The 15,868-nt window shown below is 39.3% G+C and overlaps 1 protein-coding gene across 2 annotated transcripts in view; it reads left to right on the top strand.

Moving 5' to 3' along the window:
• The window catches only part of lrrtm4l1 (leucine rich repeat transmembrane neuronal 4 like 1), a 121,829-nt gene extending 106,563 nt beyond the window's left edge, over nucleotides 1-15,266 (top strand). For both annotated transcript variants that reach the window (XR_009783500.1, XM_061734440.1), the window contains exon 3: nucleotides 13,689-15,266. Coding sequence is in view for 1 of the 2 variants with exons in the window: in XM_061734440.1 (XP_061590424.1) it covers nucleotides 13,689-13,754 (66 nt within the window). In the remaining variant the exon portion in view is untranslated. The remainder of the gene's footprint in view (nucleotides 1-13,688) is intronic.
• The last annotated feature ends 602 nt before the right edge of the window (nucleotides 15,267-15,868 follow it).

Here is a 15,868-nt window from a genome sequence, read left to right as displayed (position 1 = left end):
CCTGTGTAACTTAGAGCATGGGTCCAAGAGACTTTTTTGTAGGGCTTTGTCTGATATAATAGACACATAAAGGTCATTGCTGTAAGTCAAACCATATTATGGGGCTCGTCGAAAAACATAAAATAGGTGGCGCTATAGAGCCCATTCTTGTCGACCCATGCCTGTCGCCCATAAAATACGTAATTTTACACGACTCTGGAAGCGTGTGCAAAATTTGGTGAGTTTTTGAGCATTTTAAGGCCTCCAAAAAGGCAATTTATTTACGGCGAGAATAATAATAATAATAATTAAAGCTGCAAGCAGCGATGAACGGGCCCTCGCACTCACGGCCACCGCCCCCCATAAGCATATCAAAAATGATACCACCCACGACTTCCTATGTCAAACCATTCAAAAGTTATAGCAGAAAAAAGGGACAACCAATCAGAAGAAGGGGCGGGGCTAATTCAGGCCAATGAAGGTCAAGGACTCCATACAGAATGTGATGACCCCACCCACGACTCTCTATGTCAAACCATTCAAAAGTTATAGCAGAAAATCGGGACAACCAATCAGAAGAAGGGGCGGGGCTAATTTTCCCCAATTATGGTCAAGGACTCAATACCAAGTCCCATGATACCACCCACGACTCTTTATGTCAAACCTTTCAAAAGTTATGGCAGAGAAAAGTTTTCTAGTGGGCGCTGTTGAGCCGTTAGGCCACGCCCATTAATGCAAACCATGAAAAATCAAATTTATCGCCAGGCCTGGCTTGCATGCTAAATTTGGTGGCTTTTGGAGAACAATCAAATATGGACCAATCAGATGAAAGGGAGGCGCGCTTTTTGGCATCTTGCGTCGTCACGGTTACACTTTTGAAAGAGAAAAGTAATGCGCGTAGTCGCAGGATGGAGACGCAAATTTTGATGTATAACACATCTGGGTGCACGTTAAGGTTCGGGCTGTATTAATTGCGGAAGGAATGGCATAAATTGCGCCAAAATTACACAATTAATTAAAAATGGCCGACTTCCTGTTTGGTTTTGGCCATGGCGCAAATAGACTTTTCTTTAAGTTGCGACATGATACAGGTGTGTACCGATTTTCGTGCATGTACGTCAAACTGGATTGTGGGGCTTGAGGCACAAAGTTTTCCGGGGGGCGCTGTTGAGCCATTTTGCCACGCCCATTAATACAAACCATGAAATATCAAATTTATCGCCAGGCCTGGCTTGCATGCAAAATTTGGTGACTTTTGGGGAACTATCAAATATGGACCAATCAGATGAAGGGGGGCGCGCTTTTTGGCGTCTATTGCGCCACGGTAACACTTTTGAAAGAGAAAAGTAAAGTACGGTTCGGGCCGTATTAATTCTCGAAGGAATGGCTCATATTGCTCCAAAGGTCTGCTTATCATTGAACATAAACTCCTAAGTATATATTTACAAATATTATGGAAGACAACACAGTAAGCAGGCTATTAATTAATGACATCAATAACCATTTACCCGATTTTTGTTATCTGTGACTGTGATTGTGGGAAAGTATGACGAGGGGGGGCATTTCACGGCAGGGGGGCTGAATCTCTATGAAATTGTCCTGTTTGTGATAGTAAATAATTTAAAAAAAATATATATATATATTTATCAGATTTTCAATTGTCATCTGACGGGCCAGATATTATTGGAGACGGGCCAATTTTGGCCTGCAGGCCGCCAGTTGCCGACCACTGGTTTACAGCTTAAGAAAACTCAAATATCCTATCTCAAAAAAATTGAATATTCTGTGAATCTTAAACTGTAAACCATAATCAGCAATATTAAAATAATAAAAGGCTTGCTTATGTGTGTATACCTGAAGTGTGACTACCTGCAGAACGTATTTTAGCATGAAAGCTTGCATATTTAACGTACATCAAGCATACTGTATCATAGCTACATGTCTGCCGTTTGTAACAAAGCAAACCGCGTGAAAATCGGTTGAAAATTAAGCAAGTTATAGTTATTTTACTTATGCAGACACCTCCTTCCTCAATAGAAGTGAACAGACTACAGTCAAAGCGATACCGATCCAAGATGGCGGCCACGCCCGACGTTCTCAGGCAGTCAATGCGGCGCCTCGACCAAGATGGCGGCCGCGCTGAACATCAGCCCCTCCCCCCGCGGGAGCTGCGCGCGCAACGCCCCCCCTCCACCCCCCCAACCCCCTTCACCCCCCCCCCCCCACCACCACCCCTTCCCCCCCTCCCCCCGTCCTCCTGCGGGAGCTGCAGCCCTCCCCTCTCCTCTACTCTGCTGACAGAGAAGGATAGACTGTCAGATAGACTGATCGAACATAAATATTAAGGAAAAATCACCTGTCCGACACAATTTCATAGAATTAACTGTAGCTTTAAACAACACATTAAACAATATATTTAGGGAGTTACGGAGGTTGTAGGACATAAGAAAAAAAAATGTGATTTATTTTAAAATAAGTTCATATTTTGAAAAAAATAGAGTTACAAACTTTAAAAAAACCTATAGGTACCAGTGTATGATTTTTTAGTCATGTTGAAAGGTATATAAATCTGACATTTAATTGACATTTAACAAAACCTCTGATTTTAAATTATTATTTTACCAAAAAAGTCAGAGTGACGAAAAATGGCAATTCCATTCAAGCTTTGACCACAATAGGCTATGCAGTCAATAAGGAGACTTACAACAATAACATGTATTGATTTCATTGTGATTGGATGAACCAAACAGTAACTAAAGCACATAATTTGATGAAAAATGTATACCTGACCAAAAGGTGGCGCTATGGAGTTCATCCAAGATTGTCATATCCACTTGTTCAGAATGGAAGCCTAATTACATGAATTGATTTTGGGTTGATTCTGACCAATTATGTTTAAGTTACAACAACTTTTATGTTCATGGCGAGACACCGAAATTTGACAACCTCTGACAGCGACGCCCTTTGATAAGAACTTACAGTTTTCTCTGTCAGTCATCATCAATGTCTTACCTATTATCTGACCAACTTTGAGATCAATACACTCATCTCGCTTGGAGCACAGATGCAAACTAGAAGACATGACAATTCCTGGTGCCAACAGGTGGCGCTACAACGATCCTGAATATTCCACCATAGATGTCTTCAGGCTCAGCCTACAATCATGCACATACGTTTTCGGCCACATCAAATCATGTATTGCTGAATTACAGCCAATTGATGTTTGATGGCGAAGCTTAAAAATGACCTCAAACTTCGCCGGATCACTACGGTCACGCCCTCTGGCAGAAACTTAAAAGCTTCGCAATTTAGCGTCGGCCATGTGTCTAGATTGTACAAACCAAGTTGTGAGCCAATTCGATAAAATCTCTAGGAGGAGTTCGTTAAAGTACGAGGCCTAGAAATGATCAGAATTCATGAAAAATGACATTTTCTGTTCAAAATGCCGGACTTCCTGTGTAACTTAGACCATGGGTCCAAAAGACTTTTTTGTAGCTCTTTGTCTAATATAATACACACATAAAGGTCATTGCTGTAAGTCAAACCATATTGTGGGGCTCGTCAAAAAACATAAAATAGGTGGCGCTATAGAGCCCATTCTTGTGGACCCATGCCTGTCGCCCATAAAATACGTAATTTTACGCGACTCTGGAAGCGTGTGCAAAATTTGGTGAGTTTTCGAGCATTTTAAGGCCTCCAAAAAGGCAATTTATTTACGGCGAGAATAATAATAATAATAATAATAATAATTAAAGCTGCAAGCAGCGATGAACGGGCCCTCGCACTCACGGCCACCGCCCCCCATAAGTATCAGAAATGACACCACCCACGACTTCCTATGTCAAACCATTCAAAAGTTATAGCAGAAAAAAGGGACAACCAATCAGAAGAAGGGGCGGGGCTAATTGAGGCCAATGAAGGTCAAGGACTCCATACAGAATCTGATGACACCACCCACGACTCTCTATGTCAAACCATTCAAAAGTTATAGCAGAAAATCGGGACAATCAATCAGAAGAAAGGGCGGGGCTAATTAAGGCCAACGAAGGTCAAGGACTCATTACAGAATCCCATGACACCACCCACGACTCTCTATGTCAAAACATTCAAATGTTATAGCAGGAAATAGGGACAACCAATCAGAAGAAGGGGCGGGGCTCATTTTCGCCAATTATGGTCAAGGACTCAATACCTAGTCCCATGACACCACCCACGACTCTTTATGTCAAACCTTTCAAAAGTTATGGCAGAGAAAAGTATTCTAGTGGGCGCTGTTGAGCCGTTAGGCAACGCCCATTAATGCAAACCATGAAATATCAAATGTATCGACAGGCCTGGCTTTTCTTTAAGTTGCGACATGATACAGGTGTGTACCGATTTTCGTTCATGTACGTCAAACCGTATTATGGGGCTTGAGGCGCAAAGTTTTTTCTGTCTGAACCAATCAGATGAAGGGTGGGCGCGCTTTTTGCCGTCTAGCGTCGCCACGGTAATGCTTTTGAAAGAGAAAAGTAATGCGTGGTGTCGGAGGATGGAGACGCACGTTTTGATGTATAACACACCTGGGTGCACGTTACGGTTCGGGCCGCATTAATGACCGAAGAAATGGCATAAATTGCGCCAAAATTACACGATTAATTCAAAATGTTCAAAATGGCCGACTTCCTGTTGGGTTTCGGCCATGGCGCCAAGAGACTTTTCTTTAAATTGTTACATGATACAGGTGTGTACCGATAAAGGAAGATAAAGGAAGCTCTGAAAACCTCTGAAAAAAATTGTTAACCAAAATTGAATCATTATCCAGGTTAATCTATTCAGCATACTCTCTTGTAATCCCACCAAAGATTATAAAAGAAATGAATAGAATACATTTTAATTTCATATGGAAAAATAAACATCACTATTACGGATGCACCGATCCGATATTTGTATTTTTGTTTCGGGATCGATATTAAAAACAACTCTAGATCGGGTATCGGTAACAATGGGCCAATCCATAGGAGCAGATCTATTCAATTCTAATTCTATGTGTGCTCTGTGAGTGTTGTCACACGCTAGTCACGTAATGTCAGCACGCCGTGCGGAAGTCTACACTTTTCAAAATGGAGCGAGCTAAAGGATCTGCGATATAGAATTTTGTCACATTACCTCAGCCAGCACATGCGACTGCAACTTGCAATACTTGCAAAGTCAGTGTTTCGAGGAGGTAGTAAAACGTTTTTACTTTTAAGTTTAACAGCACACTGGATGGATGAAAGCTTCGTGCCACACAGTGCAATTCTAAACACAACCTTTATCTTATTTATAAAGATAAAAGAAGCTCTGAAAACCTTAACAAACCATATAGAACTTAGGAAATTCGCTATAAGGAAAAACAAGCTCTATAAATCAAGGTTATCCGTCTTTAAATCATTTTGAACCAATAAAGCCTTTGGAGGTACTTGATATTAAGAACCTTAAAACTTCTTCTGCTGGCCATGATGATATTACAGCCTATCTGATCAAAAAAGTTGATCAATTATTGATCAATTATTGTTCCTTTAATGTGTACTTTTTCTTTGTCACTTGAATCTGGTATTATCCCACAACATTTTTTTTGCTAATAATGAGAAGATAAATCTTGTCCCACTGGCAGATTTTTTTTTACTTATTTCAAGTTAAAATGTACTTGAAACAGGTGAAAATTGTCAAATAAGTTATTTTTCTGGTGTTATTTTTCTGGTGATGACTCTAAATCAGGGGTATTCAACTAAAACTTTAGGTCCAGTCAGAGAAAATGTACTTAAGCGGAGGTCCAGAACATCATAATACATCATAATAAATAAATAAAAAATCTATTGCAGTAGTTCAAACATTAAGAATATTGTGTACACATAAATTCATATAAAAAAGTTCTAATTGAGTTTTTTGTCAAGATGAATTGGCACTAGCCTTAAAAAGGGTAATGTGGTACAACCATGATTCATATTAAAATAAATTAATTTCCTTAACATCTTGACATCTTTTTTTTGTACAAGTTTTCAGTATTTTACAAAAATGGTTGTTTTTTTTTTAATGGTCGCGCCAGATGCCATGCCAGATTGAGCAGAAGATTGATTTAAATACATTAGTGATCTCAAAAAAAGTTTTCAAAACCAGAGTCCTGGTCGGACGGTCGCACCACATGACATTTTGACGCTTAAAACAACAACAAAATCCCAAGTAACTAGTATATTTTGTAAAATTCAAGTGAGTCCATATGTGGGACAGGTAGTTCATATATATGATATTTTTATATCCATTTAAACCTTTTTTGAATCGAAAAAAAAAAGTTTTTTTCAGAAAATATAGGCGTCACGTCATTGACCCAGTCACGCTGTTTACACAGATCTGATTGGCTGAGCAGCATCACGTGGGATGGCTTAACTCGTATGCAATTGGTCTGTAAGGTCTGCTGAACAAATGCCATAAAGTAACGCTGCGCTGGTTAAAATAGAAGTGCCTGGGTCCGCGGAGGACGGCGTCCGGACTGTTGAAATAGCAGTAAAACCACATTCATTGATGAAATGACATAAGGGATGGAAAGAGGGGATGACAGTTTTACTGGGGGGATGATTTGGACCGTTTTTATTTCAGGGGGGAGGCCATCCCCCCTCACCCCCCCTCAACTCGAGTAGTCCTACTGATTATATATCCCATTTGTTGCAAGAATAACTTTCAAAATCAGTAAATAATAATTATAATGAAGTGTCTTGTAAATCAGTCACTTTAAAATCTAAATCCTTATTTTAATTTCAAGTTAACTTACTTTATCTTTGGAACGAGCTCAGCTTCATGTCGAGCGCGTCTCCTCTCTGCTAAACACATACACACACGCACAGACGCACACACCTTCCTCCACGCTGGTTGATACGGGCTGTTGGGGCGGGTGTTAATCGGAACAAACCAATCATCTTGCCCTACTCACAAGCTGCTGGCCTAAGTGGCCTCTGATTGGCCTGGCCCGACTCTCTAACTTAGAAAAAAAGTCAGAGCCGACCAATACATCCATGGAGCCGACGCTGCAGGGAAAACTCAGCCCCGCCTCCCTCTCCAGTGTGAGAGCTGCACTTCTCACAGGGATGAAAACTCAGCTTTCAATTCAAACCAGAAAAAATCATTACAAATCGCCTGTTTGATCTAAACTGCTCAAATCGACATTGTTTTTATATCACAATAAATAACATATTTGCAAAGTTGGAAGTTGACTGGACATTGCATGACAAAATTATAATTTATTTGGAGATTAGTTCATATTTTGAAAAAAGTGAGTGAGTTCATCCAAGATTGTCATATCCACTTGTTCAGAATGGAAGCCTGATTAAATGTACGGATTTTGGGTCAATTTGGACCAAATATTTGAAAGTTAAAACAACTTTTATGTTCATGGCGAGACACCGAAATTTGACAACCTCTGACAGCGACGCCCTTTGATAAGAACTTACAGTTTTCTCTGTCAGTCATCGTCAATGTCTTACCTATTATCTGACCAACTTTGAGATCAATACACTCATCTCGCTTGGAGCACAGATGCATACTACAAGACATGACAATTCCTGGTGCCAACAGGTGGCGCTACAACTGATCCTGAATATTCCACCACAGATGTCTTCAGGCTCAACCTACAATCATGCACATACGTTTTCAACAACATCAAATCATGTATTGCTGAATTACAGCCAATTGATGTTTGATGGCGAGGCTTAAAAATGACCTCAAACTTCGGTGGATCACTACGGTCAAGCCCTCTGGCAGAAACTTAAAAGCTTCGCAATTTAGCGTCGGCCATGTGTCTAGATTGTACAAACCAAGTTGTGAACCAATCTGATAAAATCTCTAGGAGGAGTTCGTTAAAGTACGAGGCCTGGAAATGACCATAATTCATGAAAAATGACATTTTCTGTTCAAAATGACGGACTTCCTGTGTAACTTAGAGCATGGGTCCAAGAGACTTTTTTGTAGGGCTTTGTCTGATATAATAGACACATAAAGGACATTGCTGTAAGTCAAACCATATTATGGGGCTCTTCAAAAACATAAAATAGGTGGCGCTATAGAGCCTAATCCTTTTTGACCCATGCCTGTCGCCCATAAAATACGTAATTTTACGCGACTCTGGAAGCGTGTGCAAAATTTGGTGAGTTTTGGAGCATTTTAAGGCCTCCAAAAAGGCAATTTATTTACGGCGAGAATAATAATAATAATAATAATAATAATAATAATTAAAGCTGCAAGCAGCGATGAACGGGCCCTCGCACTCACGTCAACCGCCCCCCATAAGCATATCAGAAATGACACTTACGACTTCCTATGTCAAACCAATTGACCCTCGGGCCAATTTTTTTCGGAGCAACTGAATGGTAGAACATCACATCAATCAGGCGAAACGTGTTTTTTTTCTACTAAACAAAACTTTTTTTCCCTTTATCTATAGGCTACTAGTATTATTATACTATTATATCTTGTACAAAAAAGTAGTTTAAGAAAGTCATTAGTTTAAATAAAGTAACTTGAATTTGCTACAGACTGTTATTAGTGTGTTATTACAGCTTTAGCGCTACTCTGTGGCTCCGTTATGAAACCGCTTAAGTAACTTGGTGATAATAATATTATTTTCTGCCAAGCTACTAACAAATGCAGTCCTTCTTTAAAATACACAGAACGACATTAAACACATGAAAAACCCATGATATGAACAGTAGCACAGTAGTCAGTGCACATGGAGCAGCAGCTCTGTCTGCTGAAGCGAGTGAGAGGATATGCAAATGAGGCGGATTTTCCTAGTATTTTTACACATATAATGGACGTTTTACCATTTAAAAGACCAACAGCAAAACTCAAGGTAAGTTATCAGTTGTATTTTTCACAGTTTAAACCACAACAAATCACTTTAAAGCAAGCAAGTACGTCATACCATTTGAACAGCTCCAGGAGTTTTGTCGGGAGTCTGTGCCTACGTTACTCCTGAATATTTGTGTGCACCTCTAATTAAGGCCCCCCTATGCTACAGGTGACAGGGAACTATACACAATTGTGTGCGTCCGGAATCATGAAGATTCTACTTTTATTTTATTTTATCTTTTCTAAATAAAGGCTTCGAATTCTCTATGAAATTGTCGTGTTTGTGATAGTAAATAATTAAAAAAATATATATATATATATTTATCAGATTTTCAATTGTCATCTGACGGGCCAGATATTATTGGAGACGGGCCAATTTTGGCCTGCAGGCCGCCAGTTGCCGACCACTGGTTTACAGCTTAAGAAAACTCAAATATCCTATCTCAAAAAATTTGAATATTCTGTGAATCTTAAACTGTAAACCATAATCAGCAATATTAAAATAATAAAAAGGCTTGCTTATGTGTGTATACCTGAAGTGTGACTACCTGCAGAACGTATTTTAGCATGAAAGCTTTCATATTTAACGTACATCAAGCATCCTGTATCATAGCTACATGTCTGCCGTTTGTAACAAAGCAAACCGCGTGAAAATCGGTTGAAAATTAAGCAAGTTATAGTTATTTTACTTATGCAGACACCTCCTAGCGATACCGATCCAAGATGGCGGCCACGCCCGACGTTCTCAGGCAGTCAATGCGGCGCCTCGACCAAGATGGCGGCCGCGCTGAACATCAGCCCCTCCCCCCGCGGGAGCTGCGCGCGCAACGCCCCCCCCCCAAGCCCCTTCACCCCCCCACCACCCCTCCCCCCGTCCTCCTGCGGGAGCTGCAGCCCCTCCCCTCCCCTCTCCTCTACTCTGCTGACAGAGAAGGATCAGACCAGCCTGTCAGACAGACTGATCGAACATAAATATTATTTAAAAATAATAATGTTCGACACAATTTCATAGAATTAACTGTAGCTTTAAACAACACATTAAACAATATATTAAGGGAGTTACGGAGGTGAAAGGACATAAGAAAAAAAAAAGTGATTTATTTTAAAATAAGTTCATATTTTGAAAAAAATAGAGTTACAAACTTTAAAAAAACCTATAGGTACCAGTGTATGATTTTTTAGTCATGTTGAAAGGTATATAAATCTGACATTTAATTGACATTTAACAAAACCTCTGATTTTAAATTATTATTTTACCAAAAAATTCAGAGTGACGAAAAATGCCAATTCCTTTCAAGTTCTGACCATGATACGCGACACGGTCAATAAGGAACATACTGACAATCATATGTGTCGATTGCTTTAACATTGGATGAACGAAACAGCAATGACAGCACATAATTTGATGAAAAATGTATACCTGACCAAAAGGTGGCGCTATGGATTTCAATCCAAGATTGTCATATCCACTTGTTCAGAATGGAAGCCTGATTACATGTATTGATTTTGGGTTAATTCTGACCAATTATGTTTAAGTTACAACAACTTTTATGTTCATGGCGAGACACCAAAATTTGACACCCTCTAACGGCCACGCCCTTCGATAAGAACGTACAGTTTTCTCTGTCAGTCATCGTCAATGTCTTACCTATTAAAGTGACCAGCTTTGAGATCAATACACTCATCTCGCTTGGAGCACAGATGCATACTACAAGACATGACAATTCCTGGTGCCAACAGGTGGCGCTACAACCGATCCTGAATATTCCACCATAGATGTCTTCAGGCTCAGTCTACAATCATGCACATACGTTTTCGACCACATCAAATCATGTATTGCTGAATTACAGCCAATTGATGTTTCATGGCGAAGCTTAAAAATGACCTCAAACTTCGCCGAATCACTACGGTCAAGCCCTCTGCTGAAAACTTAAAAGCTTCGCAATTTAGCGTCGGCCATGTGTCTAGATTGTACAAACCAAGTTGTGAGCCAATTCGATAAAATCTCTAGGAGGAGTTCGTTAAAGTACGAGGCCTAGAAATGATCAGAATTCATGAAAAATGACATTTTCTGTTCAAAATGCCGGACTTCCTGTGTAACTTAGACCATGGGTCCAAAAGACTTTTTTGTAGCTCTTTGTCTAATATAATACTCACATAAAGGTCATTGCTGTAAGTCAAACCATATTGTGGGGCTCGTCAAAAAACATAAAATAGGTGGCGCTATAGAGCCCATTCTTGTGGACCCATGCCTGTCGCCCATAAAATACGTAATTTTACGCGACTCTGGAAGCGTGTGCAAAATTTGGTGAGTTTTCGAGCATTTTAAGGCCTCCAAAAAGGCAATTTATTTACGGCGAGAATAATAATAATAATAATAATAATAAACATCACAGATACAATAGGGTCCTCGCACTTTCAGTGCTCGGGCCCTAATAAACATCACAGATACAATAGGGTCCTCGCACTTTCAGTGCTCGGGCCCTAATAAACATCACAGATACAATAGGGTCCTCGCACTTTCAGTGCTCGGGCCCTAATAATAATAATAATAATAATAATAAACATCACAGATACAATAGGGTCCTCGCACTTTCAGTGCTCGGGCCCTAATAATAAACATCACAGATACAATAGGGTCCTCGCACTTTCAGTGCTCGGGCCCTAATAATAAACATCACAGATACAATAGGGTCCTCGCACTTTCAGTGCTCGGGCCCTAATAACAGGCTGATAACCTATACGGTGATAAAAGCATGACACGCAGCAATGACTATCATCAAACAAGCTTCTCTGTGGTTGCTTTGGTCATTTCTGTCTGACGGATCATATAATTACAACAAGAGACAGCTAGAATTGCTCCTATACAGTTTTCTGGTAGTGAAGGTGATCAATTTTGCCTATATAATTGGTTATCTGAAAAGTAGCAAAATCTGTGGCACCAACACTTTTATAAAAATGTTATTATGCAGCAACAAAAAAAAGAAAAAAAAGCTGAACTTAAGTGCAGATACCTGAGAACCCTGCAGGAAAGACAGGTAATTTTACTATGTTACTGCCATCTTCTATCTAGAGTCTGACAGTTTTTGGAGCACTTTCCTCTCCTCTTGCATCAGGAAGATATAGAGCTGAGTGACAAATTGTCAGCACATTTGATAACAAAGTTCTTCTGAAGGCACACATGTCTGAGACCTGCGCGACAGAGATCTGATCCAAGGTGTCGACGAAGTCAGAGTCAAAAATGAGCTGAGATAGTTTCAGCAGATTCAGAGAGCTTCAGAAAAAGCTTAGACAGGCACAACTCTGAATAATATTAAGCCTGTGTGCATTTAGCAGAGGCCATGTCACAAAAATAGATTCTTTTAAAGGTTAAGTTGAAAGAAAATATAAGGGTTTGGGGCCATGCTCACAGGTAACCTGAAAGAGAAGGCTGAGAGTGTCTCTTCTTCTTTCAGTGCGGACATCATTTCCATTGCCTTTTGCTCCTGAAAATGTCAACATCTCACACTAATTTTCAATATTTCTACAAACGTGACTTGACCTGTGGGAAACTGTGGCATTTTAAGGTTCCCGGGTTGTTTACCCACCGTGATAAAAAAAATCGACTGCCTGGAGAATCCAAAGTGCGACAGAAACAAGCCTGCTACTACAAAATACACAAGAAAAAATGGCCTTTACACTGTATTTATTTGATTGTTGAGATTTTTTCCAGGGTTTTGTTTACATAGTGAATTTATATTTAAATATTTATAATTACTGCTGATTGTATACTAATATAAGGTGAAAATATGAAATAATAACATATATTATATATATATGTATATATGTATATATCATATTATATATATAAGCTATATATATATATATATATATATATATATATATATATATATATATATATATATATATATATATATAAGCTATATATATATATATATATATATATATATATATATATATATATATATACACTATATATGTACATATATATTCAAAAACTCATATCACAACCCTGAAAACATGTCAATTCGAAAGCGGTGAAGGTTTGTTGGGTTCTGTGACATCACAAACCCAAGCCAAGTTTTCAGTCACCACACGTTTTCCTTCACAAACATGCTGCAGTCACTGTTTTTCTGAAGTGGCCTAAGTTTCAACAAATATTTCAAATTTGATACATACATATAGATGATACATACATATAGATGTCAGAGTTATGTATGTATCAGAGTCATTTGGCATGTTAACATGTCAGAGTTAGCATGTCTGAGATATTTCGAACAGACTTCAGGAATACTTGCAACCTTTAAAAACCAAAAAAAAGGTGAGATATGTTTCCTTTAGATTACCCTCAATGCAATGCTCAACTGTTCCTCATTTGCACCTGACAGCAACTAAAACAAGTTGAAAAACTGTCCACCTGCAGTACAGTATAGCCACTAGATGTATTTCAACAGAGTATTTGAAATTTCATTTGTTGCAAACAAAATATGACTAACATGACAATGTGTGATGTTACTCATATTTTAGCTTTAATGTATACTTTCAAAATGAATACCCTCACTCTTACAGGTCAGGGTTTCTATCAGTCTCTATGAAACAGTAAAAAATAATTACACTTCACACTACAAAAAAAATCTAAACACATGGGATTTCAACATCTGCATGAATGCCTACCCTAATTTACTTTAGTTGCACTGTCACAGCCCCACTAAACTGCTATTGCATTACTGAGCACTGCAATTAACTTCACATTGTATGCACCACTTGTATAATTATCTCACCTCAGATGATGAATAGTGTTAACTTCATTGTCTCATGTTTTTTTCTTTTGTTTGTTTTCATTCTTACAGAGTGATTACACATGTCCACGCCCCCTACCTGGTGCCTGGCTGGGAGATGTTCGCACTATCCATTAAGTTTCCAAAAGGATCTGTGAATGGAGCACGGACCATAATTAAGGACAGACACGTGCGACGTTCATCAGGATCTTTCTCCCATATTTAAGATTCAAAGATACGTTGAAATGGTATTCCATGGAGGGGAAACGATGGACCAGGAGAAGGAGGAAAAAAAATACTGTCTTTTTTCTGTTTTCTTAAGATTTTATAGTGCCTCCTTTTGTTCTTTCTTTCCTTTTTTGTTGCCTGCGGTCTTTGGTCCTCAGCTTTGATGCCATCCATCATGCTTCATCACCATGCAAATGACTCAGCAACCCAGGGATGGCTATGATGTAAATGGACCCTTTTTGTTAAGATTGGAGCGGTTTATTGTCTTATCGAGGACAATGCAGCATTGTACAAAAAAGTGTAAAAGCAGCAAATCACGAATGAAACTGCAAAATGAAAAGTTGCTCTGACTGCTCTGCTTACTATGTATAATTTAAAGTGTGTATGCATATTTTGATTCCAGGAGAAGCATTATTCTGTGATCTTTTAATACTCTTTGTAAGACAGGCAGCTGCTTTGCTATGATGGTGGATCACTGGAGCAGAAAAACCATGAAAGGAAGCACTTGGGCACCTGTCATTAAGGAATAATCACTTTATCTGGAGGACGTCAAGTTGGAGGCAGCTGGAAAACTGAATACTGATGACACTGTTTTCTCTCTTTTTTTCTAGATTGTTTCCAGTAAATAAAACTTTGTCTATCCAGTTTGATTTAGAGGACAGAGAAAGACACTTACACTTTCTGTAAGTTTGTGAGAACAGAGATAGGACAAGAGAAAGAAATATGGGGGGGGGGGATAAAAAGGCCCCATTAAGGGTAAATTGTATTTTTTTTTTCATGTTCTTATTCTAATGTGATTATTGTTGTACTTTATAATTATGTGTTTTTGCCAGTTTCAGCACCAAATACCAAAGAGCCGATGGATCTTTCTTGGCTTTTGGCTCACCCAAACATAGCTTGCTACGAATCTCTGAATAGCTCCCTTCAGACTAATCTGCGACAAATCAAAAGAAGCCTCAACTCTTTTCACGTTCCTGCAGTGTTCTGCTACCTAAGTGGCTTTTCTTTTCTATTCCACGTGCGTGAAGTGTGCGTCTTTTTGATCAAATGGTCCAAGAATGGCAGGAAGATCTTGTGTGCAACGTAACTTTGAGCACCGCTTTACATTGTATAAGTTCTGTTAAATACATGCCTCAATTCCCTTAAAATCCACACCCCCGACCATTGACTCCCAACCCCTCACTTCTGCTGTGCGTGGCTCTGCGTGTGCTTGTATTCGTTTTTAATTATCAGCCCACTTAGTTGTGGATTGTTTGTTTAAATATAATCTTTCTACACCTTTCAGCCCCCCCTGCTCCCCTCATGAATTTCTTGGTATTTAATGAGCAACTGTATTCTTTGTTCACTTTCGACAGTATGTTTTATAATGAAAAGTATGACTATACTGGTGAGCCATATTAACTGGTCAAATAAAAATATTTGTTAGTCATTTTTCCTCGTTCTAACTTGTGTGTATGTCCTCTGCTGTCCACTGTAATTTAATAAGCTTGCAGTGTCTTCCACGTCTCCTTTGACACCCGCTGAAATGTGTTGGATTCCCCACGGATCTACTGTGATGAAGCTGTCACACCATCTTTAGCCTCATTAATTTGGAGAGCACAACATTGATTGCTGTTGGACTGTTCACGGCGGGCTCCACCAGCCCCTTAATTATGCGTCCTGTGCGACGTGTTGCATACCGTGAAAGGGGACCAGACTTAATAAATTTGCTCCATGTTTTCTGCACTTTGAGTGCATCAAGCTGTCAGCTCAGAGGTCCAGATGGCTGCTCTGCCCAGCGATCGCCATGGTAAATTCACAAACCTCTCTCCATTTATCCCCTCTAGACTCCATTTCTCCTTCGTTTATTTCGTCTTCCTCTCCTCTCCAATGACTCAGTCACTCTGGGTTTCTCCCACCTATGATCTAACTCTTACCCCCTACCTCTCCCACACCTGTCTCAATTCACTCGTATCACGATGAAAGATCTCACTTTTCAGCCTCTTAGTTTTGGACTCCACTGCTTATAAAATAATAATACAAAT

This window comes from Cololabis saira, chromosome 11 (assembly GCF_033807715.1).
Source record: "Cololabis saira isolate AMF1-May2022 chromosome 11, fColSai1.1, whole genome shotgun sequence".
NCBI classification, from domain to species: Eukaryota; Metazoa; Chordata; class Actinopteri; order Beloniformes; family Belonidae; genus Cololabis; species Cololabis saira.
Note: the sequence above shows the minus strand (reverse complement) of the source record. Positions and strands in the feature narration are given on the sequence as shown.